This window comes from Microtus pennsylvanicus, chromosome 5, assembly GCF_037038515.1.
Source record: "Microtus pennsylvanicus isolate mMicPen1 chromosome 5, mMicPen1.hap1, whole genome shotgun sequence".
NCBI lineage: Eukaryota > Metazoa > Chordata > Mammalia > Rodentia > Cricetidae > Microtus > Microtus pennsylvanicus.
In genome coordinates this window covers 120390001-120399732 of record NC_134583.1, presented here as the reverse complement: position 1 = coordinate 120399732, position 9732 = coordinate 120390001, and the positions used below count along the sequence as shown (strand labels likewise).

The 9732-nt window shown below is 49.8% G+C and overlaps 1 protein-coding gene across 1 annotated transcript; it reads left to right on the top strand.

The window, feature by feature from the left end:
- Nucleotides 1-4737: 4737 nt before the first annotated feature.
- On the top strand, nucleotides 4738-6838 carry Frat2 (FRAT regulator of Wnt signaling pathway 2). Its single transcript, XM_075974095.1, has one exon. It carries the CDS (start codon nucleotides 4926-4928, stop codon nucleotides 5625-5627), a length of 702 nt encoding a protein of 233 aa, XP_075830210.1. The 5' UTR covers nucleotides 4738-4925; the 3' UTR covers nucleotides 5628-6838.
- Nucleotides 6839-9732: the final 2894 nt, after the last annotated feature.

The window sequence follows — 9732 nt, the reverse complement described above, 5'->3', positions numbered from 1 at the left end:
AGAAGAGGGCATCAGACCCCTGGGACTGGAGTGAGAGACAGTTTTAAGCTGCTGTGTGTGCTGGAATTTGAACCAGGGTCCTCTGGAGGAGCAGCCAGTCTTACACTGAGCCATCTCTCTAGCCACAGGTTTTGTTTGTTTGTGGGAATGTCATGGCACCTGTGTGGATGTCAGAGTTCCTTCTCTCGTCCGTCATTTGGGCCCTGGGGATTGAACGCGGGTTGTCAGGTGTGGCTGCGAGAACCCTTTCTCACGGAGCCATCTCCCTGGCCTTCGTGTGTCGTTTTCTACATATTACATTCAGTGTGCCCGCTGAACTGAAGAAGAGCAGATCTTCACTGGAAACATGGTAATGAGATTATATCAGCAAACAGACTGTGGCTCCAATTATGCAATAAAGAAGGGAATCAACTGTCAGATGTAATATTTTTTATTGAGATGAAATTCATGTACCATAATATTAGCCATTTTAGCCTGCAGTGAAGCTTAATGGTAGGTAGGCACTCGAACCATACAATGGGACCTTTTGTTGGGCTTTTTTTCACATATACTCATGTTGTAGGCGCATCAGGACAGCATTTTTTACAATTTGTTTCTTTCTGTACCTTTTATGTGTACATACATATTACATACATACATGTACCCATTGATGCATGCATGTATGGAAGCCAGAGGATGTTGGGTATTTTCCTCAATCATTCTCCATCTTATTTTTAAAGATAGGGTCTCCCAATGAACCCCGGGCTCACTGATTGGCTAGATTTGTTGGCCACAGAACTCTTGGGATAGACATATCTCGAGGCCTTCCCACATGGCTATGCTCAGCTCTTTTTGTTTTGCTTGTTTTTTGAGACAGGGTTTCTCTGTGTAGCCCTGGCTGTCCTGGAACTCACTCTGTAGACCAAGCTGGCCTCAAACTTGGAGATCTGCCTGTTTCAACTCCCAAGTGCTGCTGGGATTAAAGGGGTGGGAGGAAAGGATCTGAGCACTCAGGTCCTTAATGCTCACATGTGAGCACTTTACCCACTGAGTCTTCCCCATCCCCTTCCTTCCTTCTTTTTTTTTGTTTGGTTTTTGAGACAGGGTTTCTCTGGATAGCCCTGGCTGTCTTGGAACTTGCTTTGTAGACCATGGTGGCTTGGGATTTACAGAGATCCACCTGGCCCTGCCTTCCAAGTACTGGGATTAAAGGTGTAGGCCATTGCCGCCCGGCTCCTTTAATTCTTTTTAACCTAATCAATAGCATGAGTTTTGTTCAAAAGAATAGGCTCTGAATTGTGTCTCTAACCATGAGTGAAAACAGCAGGGCTTCATTCTTTTTCTATGAGAGGATAAGATTCCAGGGTATGTCACAATTTGTTTACCCACTCATCTACTAATGGGCCACACCACAAACTGGATTTTTACATTTGAACATGCCCAGAGCTATTTCTGCTCCCCGGAGACTAACTCTGCTCTAGTACAGCCGCCCCTATTTTACAGATTAGGAATCTGAGGTACAAAAAAGGGGACATGTTAAAAGGGTGTCCACGAGGAAGGCGAACTCCTTGGGGAGAATGGCTACAGGGTCTGACTGATTACTGAAGCCAGGCACTGAGTCCTGTTCCTCCAAGGGTGTTCTGAACGCTTGCAATGTCTCTTTCCAGGCTGGCAGTCAGTGTGCCAGGCACACGGCTCTCACTGCTTCCCTTTTTGATATCCTCTCATTACTTTTAATTGCTTCTGGGCCTCTCTCGCATCTTGTATTTTGCTTCCTAATCCAGGGCATTCCTCCCCACCTCCCACTGGCCCAGCACAGCACTTCTTTTTCTGAGCTCTCCCGAGAAGTGCCCTGAGAAAATGGAGCAGGGTTCCTGAAAGGCATCCATCTCCGTAATGAACAGTCGCATGTCCACATCCCGGCATATTTACATAGAAATCTGCACACAAAAGCAACATTACAAAGGGAAGGTTTTTTTCCCTTCCTTTCTTTTTTTAATGCTTTCTCCTCACAGCTCCATTTCCTGCAGTAGTAAGAACACTATTGGAATTACGCTGACAGGAAGACAAAACAACTTCCAGGGATGCTGGGTTAGAAACAATAGCTTTGCCAGACCCATTAATGTTTAAAGTCAATGGAGCATAAAACTGCTTTTCTCTACTTACAGCCAGGCATCATCTTACAGAGTGGAGGGGGGAAAATTGCCATTTTAACTCAGCTGAAATCCATAAGCCTTCTCCTAATTTTCATTCTCCTTGAAATTCTCCAGTAAGTACCATCGGAATGAAAATGAGACTTTCTCTCCAGGGAGAATGGCTTCCAGTCTTCAGCAGTAAAGCGTGTGAAAGAGAGACTTGGAGGTGAAGGAGGAGCCTCTTGGGAAAGATGCCCTTGCCCAAATCTGCAGAACTAGCTGTAGTTATGACACACCTTGAAATTTGGGAGCCCCTGGGTGCTTTCAAGAAGGCCCTAAACAATCCAGGGCAAAGTCTGCAGGAGGCAGCATTCTAAGGGCCAGCCCAGTCCTAGGAAGTATTGCCTTCCGGGTCTACTTTACTGAGTGGGTCTATGGGCTAACCTTCATTATTGAGATATTAGCTCTTTCCCCAGGAAATTGCTGGAAGAGAGCCCAGAGGCTGTCAGTAAAGAACTGGACCTAAACCCACAGTACATTTGTGTAATGCCTGACAAAGCCTGCTCCCATCACCTCACAGGATCCTGAAAACAGTCTCCAAAGGAGGCAGGGCAGGGATTTTGTGTGTGTGTGTGTGTGTTTGTGTGTCCATTTTACAAGTGAAAATACTTTAAACTGATTTGTGGGGAGTCCCACACCCAGCTTGAAGCAGGGATGAGACTTGAATCTAGGTCTTTGCACAATCTGTTTAGATCTCTTTTGGCTCCCAGGAGACTGATCAGAATATTCCCAGCCCCACCCATTCCTTACAAACACCAGTTTCCAGTATCTGGGAACACAGGACAGAGCCTCTGTGTACCCAATCCACACTCCTCTCATTCAGCCAGGAAATACACACACAGACATGGTTGGCAAGCTGAGGAGGAAGGGTGAGGAAGAAATTAATTTCATCTCATTTCCCTGAACCAAAGACCAAAAAACCCCAGATAGATTTGAGAAACAAACAAAACACTACGAATAAAAGCAACAAGGCATTAGGGGAAAAAAAAGAGGCAGATTTGATAACCTTTTCGAGGCAGGGAGACTAGATCTATGGCCATCTAACATAACTAGATCTATGTTAGAAGTCTCAAAGGAAGCCAGGTGGTGGAGACATAAGCCTTTATTTGACCCCAGCATTTGGGAGGCAGAGGCAGACAGATCTCTGAGTTCCAGACCCATCTGGTCTACAGAGTGAGTTCCAAGAACAGCCAGGACTACATAGAGAGACCCTGAAAAAACGAACAAAAAATGACAACAAAAAAGTTATTTTACTAGGGGCATGCACAAGGTGTGTGGGTGTGGGTGGGTGGGGAGGGGGATGTACAAAGCCCAGAACAAACCACTTGTAGTAAAATAAGAGAAAGGGTTCACTTCCAGTATACTAGTGAGTCATGGAAATATGAAAATCCCTGTAGTAGCAAGAATTTATTAGGGAACAATTTACAAAAAAAGCGAGTAAGCTTAACAAATTAGAAAACGCCTCAAAAAACAAAAACCCAAAAATAAAACTAAAAACCACAGGCAAATTGAAAGATGTCAATTTCACCTGTAAAATAGGAATACACACAATATAAGATTTAATTCTACTACAATCTAGTGGTTTCAATGAATTATTGAGAAGAGTACATTTATGAATTACAGGTGATTTCTTATATTTACACACACACAAAAGCCAAACTTAAAATACTCTTATCTTTTGACCTAAAACTCCACTCTTAAGAATGTACTCTGAGGGATAAATCACAAATTTAGAAAAGTTTATGGGAAAAAAACATTAATCACACACTTATTACAACGGTGAAATCAGGAGAAACAGCAACCGCTGAAGGAATTTAAACAATTACAAGCACTTAATGGAAACTTACGTAATCATTACAATGTTTTCAAAGCGCGCGCAATCACTGGAAAAGCGTTTATAATTTAATGTGAGGTTTAAAACAAAGTGTAATGTTTTGTGCGTGGCTGTTTGTATAATGTACAGAGAAAAGGCTTGAAAGGGGAAAAAAAACCTCTTTTAATCATGCTTGAATCCTACGGTCACGAGAAAATTTGAACTTCAAAAAAAGTCGACACTAGTCACGCTGAGGCTCACAGAAGTGGCCCTGAAGGCAGAAGTCTGGGATCCTGCGGTCATAGGGTCTGCGCCCCAGGAGCGGCGGTTCCTCCCCGCCAACCCCCGACGGGGCCGCCCCTCCCCCGGGGCCGCGCGGCCACTGCGGGTGCGCGGAGTGGAGCCGGGCCAGCGCAAGCTTTGCCGACACGTGGGGAGGGAGCGGGCGCGGCGGAGGAGGGGCTGGGTGTGTGTAGGGGGTGTGTCTGCGAGTGGGAGAGGCCAAGTGGCCGTCTTTGCGTGGGCCTGTTTCCGGACCGCTCGTGGGGCCCGGGCTCGACGAGAGCCGTGCCCATCCCCGGGGCTGCTCACAGGCAGAGAAGCTAGCACTGGGTGGAGGGCACGGACCGGGGTCCCGCACGGTGCGCTCCGTTCCGCGCTCCGAAGTCTTCCGCGTGCGTTCCTACCCCCCACGGCCGCGCGCAGTGGTAGGAGCCGCGCGACGTCACCCATTGTTTACAAATCAACCCGAGCCGGCAGCGTTCCGGCTCCCGCGGCTGGGAGGCGCGCGGCGCGACTGCCCGGTGGCCCCGGCTTCCGCGTCCCAGGCCCGGCCCCGGCCTCCGCCCCGTCACCGCCCCAGCCGCGGCCCGCCGAGCCCGCGGGCAACCGAGCCGCCAGCGACGCCCGCACAGCCGCGGGGGCCCGGGCGGGGGGCCATGCCGTGCCGGAGGGAGGAGGAGGAGGAAGCCGGCGACGAGGCGGAGGGGGAGGACGACGACGACAGCTTCCTTCTGCTGCAGCAGTCGGTGACTCTGGGCGGCTCGGCCGACGTGGACCAGCTCATCGCCCAGATCGGCGAAACGCTGCAGCTGGACGCGGCGCACGACGACCCGGTCTCGCCGTGTGCTGCCCCAGGTCCCCCGCCCCCTCCTCCGCCCCCGCGAGTCGTGGCGGCGCTGCCGGCGGACAAGGCCCTGGTCCCGGCTAGGCGGCTGCTGCGAGCGGCCGCGTCTGCGGAGGCCGGGGACCCAGCGCCCCCGGGGGCGGTGCGCTGCGTGCTAGGAGAGCGCGGGCGCGTGCGGGGTCGGGCGGCTCCCTACTGCGTGGCCGAGCTCTCTGGGGGCGCCAGCGCGCTTTCCGGGCTGGGGCGGCGGGGGTGGCTCCCGGGTGCCGTGACATCTCGGCGAATCCAGCAGCGGCGGTGGGCTCCCGGCGGAGCGCGTGCTGGCGACGACGACCCACACCGGCTCCTGCAGCAGCTCGTGCTCTCGGGAAACCTCATCAAGGAGGCGGTGCGCAGGCTCCAGCGAGCGGTTGCGGCGGTCGCCGCCACGAGCCCCGCGAGCGCCCCGGGGTCCGTGAGTGGCCGAAGCGGACCGGACTCAGTCACCTTGCAGCCCTCGGGCACCTGGCTCTGACTCGGGGTTCCTGGAGGAGGAAGCGGACGCGGCTACGCCGACCCAACAGTGTCCTGCGCCGGACTGTCCGGAGCTGAAGCCGTCGTCCATCCCGCGGGCTACAGCCCCAAAGTTACCGGCCGCGCGAGGCTGTTAGAGAAAACGAACTCGACTGAGCAGCACCGGCAGCCGAGTACCTGGGATTTACCGGGAGAACTGTGGCAGCTACTTGATCAACTTGGACCTGACTTAGCCCTTGGGGACAGCGTGTGCTTGGATTGTTTATAGATGTTGCTCGCAGGGGCGGGAATTGGGAGGACTTTCTAACAATACTTGAAAACGATAGTCGGCATACATGGTCTCGTTATTTTTCGGGTGGAAAAACTTCCTGAATGTGGTGCTACAATTGCAGATCGAAGAGGTTCTGGGCTGAAGAATGTTAAAACTTGGCTGTTGGGTGGTTGGCAACGGTGAAGGTGGGCGATGGGACCCAGTTGGTGAATTCTCGAAGATGGGGAGAGTTGAGTTTAAACATGGGCTTGTAAATGACTTGACCTTGCCAACTTTGACTCGAGGTCAGCTTGGTTGTGAGTTGGGTGTTGTGGAATCCTTGGGAGAGCTCTAACCGCGGTGTCTTTTTTTTTTCCCCTCTTGATCCAAGCGCAGACCTGTCTCCTTTGCCACCGCTTGGAGTCTCCCGAGGACACAGAGGCCAATAGGGCTATGACTGGAGAGTTATTTGCGCTTTCCGTGCTTTTCTCTTTCCAGAACAACAACTCCTGCTAGACCATTCTTGGCTGTCGCACCAGCTTTCTCAGAAACGGCCATAAACAACCCCTGTCCTCTTGTGGGGTGTGTGTGGTTGAATGAAAGCCTCGGACACACTTTTCTGCACTGTTTTGAGCCTCTGCAGACTCGGAGAGGCCCTCTCCTGCTTCCTCACCTGCTAGTTCTTTGTGAGTGACTGAAACCGTTTTTAAAATGTGACTCCAGGAGGAGAAACCGCCGGCTTTTCCCCCTTGTGAAACTTGAGGGTGCCCTTTCTGAGGTGCCACCCCCAGACTCTAAGGTAGCTAAACCATTTTTTTTTTTTAAGATTCAATGGCTTGTTCATCCTTCAGATGTAGCTGTTGACGTACACTTCGCAACGGAGTGTCTGAAATTGTGGTGGTCCTGATTTATAGGATATCAACTAAAATGTCTGCTGAATAAATTTGGTTTTTGTTTTAGAACACAGTCTGGATTTTTGATTGGAGGTGGGAGAGGGAAGAAAGACCATGTGGGGTACATCCTCCAAAGCAAAGTCTATTTGGGGTCACTAGGGGGCTGGGGCCAGAGCTATGTTTAGTTGACTCTTAGCAGTTGCGCTTGAGTACCTCTGGGTTTATTTTTATTTTACACACGTTTTGAGACAGGTTCTCACCGACTGAAAACCCACTATGTGTAGATCAGGCTTACCTCATACTCAGAGATTCCCCCATCTCTACTTCCTGAGTGCTCGTTTTAAGTCGGGCTCGCTTCAGTCAGATATTTAGATTTTCTTTTTTTACATTTATTTATTCGGTATGTGGAGGGTTCCCACGTGCAGTGGAAAAGCCTGTGGGACTCCGATGACAACAGTGGTAGTAGGTTTCCCCCCTTCTGATTGGGTCTTGGATATCAAACTTTGGTGGTCTGGGTTGGTGGCAAGTGCCTTTACAAGCTGGGGCCATCATTGCCGTTTCTGGAATTTTAGAAGCTGCTCCATTTGCTTTCCCATCGATCATTTTCTAAGAATTGCTTTCTGGGCTTTCTTGTGATCTTTTTCTAAGAATCAGAGTATACAGGCAAAGAGCCTGTTTTTTCTTTGAGACTGCCCAGATTGAGCTATGTAGTCTATAGTAAGAAAAACTTTTTTTTTTTGAAACAAGGTCTATGTATCTCCTGTCTGGAGCTCACTATGTAGACCAGGCTGGCCTTGAACTCAGAAGGATCCCCCTGCCTCTGCTTCCCAGGTGCTGGGTGCTAGGGTTAAAGACCTGTATGAATGAATGACTACTACACTTGGCAAAAACCCAGTCTTTGAGCCATTTTTTTGGTAGTTGGAAGATAGCTTGAGAAGTTCGTGACACTTCTTCATTCTCAGCCCCATATTCTCTGGGCAGGAGTCCTCACTGTCGTGTCTGGCTTCCTGTCTCACCCTTTTTTTCCTTTTTGAGACAGAATCTCAGGCTTGTTGTGACCATATGGTTGTTCTGCCTCTGCACCTGCTCCTCCAGTGCTGGGGTTACAGGTGTGCCAGCCAGCGTGCCTAACATTTTTTGCTAGGGGTGGTGGTTGTGTTGGTGAGGTTTCTGTTTGTTTTAAGACAGTAGCCCAGGCTGGCCTCAAATTTGTAGTAATCCTACCTTTGCTTTCCCCTTGCTGGGATTATAGACAGATTATAGACAGCTGCTTGGTACATCCTAGCTCTGCTTCCAAGTTCTCTGAGGACGGGACTCATGCTGTGTACCACTCCCTCCCGTGGTACCCAACATGCTGAGCTACCAAGGGCTTAAGAAGTCCAGCCTCCAGCTTCACTTGGTGCAGGCCTACTGCTGCATGCCATGGTTTGTTATGGTGAGCAAGTCACTGTGCACACACGTGGTAGCGCGCGCGCGCGCGCGCACACACACACACACACACACACACCCCTACCAGTGTCCCCCTTCTCTCATTTATAAAACAATAGTACTTAAGTAGTTGGGAGAGTGGAAGTGTTGAAAACATAACCTAGCTGCTCACTGTTGGTTCTAGCTGGATTTAAGAGGATGCTTAGGTCTAGATCATTAAATATTTTGCTTGAACCTGTGGTGGTGGGACATACCACCTAGCAGAGGCAGGTGGATCTCTGTGAGTTCAAGGCCAACCTGGTTTACAGAGTTTTAGTACCGCGCAGAGAAACCCTGTCTCAAAACAAACAAAAAACCTCAAAGCGTTTTGCTAGAAGCTGTGACTGTGTGTGTATTACTGTAGATTGAACTCAGGGCTTCACAGACGCCAGGCAAGGGCAAGCACTCAGGTACCAAGCTGTCTTCTTAGTCCCTTTTATATTAAAACCTTTGTTCATGTGTTTGCAGCTGAGCATGTACATGTATTCATGCATGTGGAGGCAGAACAGAGATGAACAGGCATCATCCTTGATAACTCCACCTTATTATTTGGGATTGAGACGGTCCCTCATGGAAGCTGGAGCTCACTAATTCAGCTCTACTGGTTGGCCAGCAATCTCCCAGCATCCTCCCACGTACTCTACTGAGGTTACAAGTGTGTACTGCACCACCACCCACTGTGTGCCGTTTTAAAAATATATTTTAGTTTGTTTTTCAAGACAGGGTCTTACTATGTAGCTCTGGCTGTCCTGGAACACTGTGTAGATCAGGCTGGCCTCAGACTCAAGAGATCTATCTGCCTCTGCCTCTGCCTCCTAAGTGCTGGCATCAAAGACGTGCAGTACTATGCCTTCGTTTTTGTTTTGGTTTTTTATATGTGTGCCAAGGATGCAACCTCAATTCCCCATGTTTCTGTAATAAGTACAGAAGTACTTTACCTACTGAGCCATCCCCTCAACCCCATTTCCTCCCCAGCTAGCCTGGCTTTGAATTTGTCATCCTCCTGCCTCAGGAGGATGTCATCCTTTTTGTTTTGAGACAGGGTCTGGCTAAGTTGCTCAGGCTGATCTGTTCAAACTTGGAATGTCCCTGTCTCAACCTCCATGGTGACTGGATTGCAGGCATGCACCTAGCCTATGTGAGACTTTCTTGACACCATTTTCTCCTGAGTTGAATTAGTAAAATTCTTAGTAAGTCCTCCAGGCCTTGGCTCACCTAGTATTCACAGGAGCGTCTCCATTCTCACACTATAGCATGAATTCTAGTTGGTCTTAGTAATAAAACCTCAGAGTCAGATAGTAGGGGGTGAAAGCTGAAGGCTCTGAGAAGCAGAGTAGACAGTCTCTACAGAGTTCTCACCTCTACCAGTGATCAGTGGCTTCAGACTGCCCTTCCCCTCAGACTGCTCCCACCTTCTATTCCTCCCTCTGGCCAGCCATGTCTGCACCTCCCTAGTGCTGGGATTAAAGGAGTGGGATTCCAAGTGCTGGGATCAC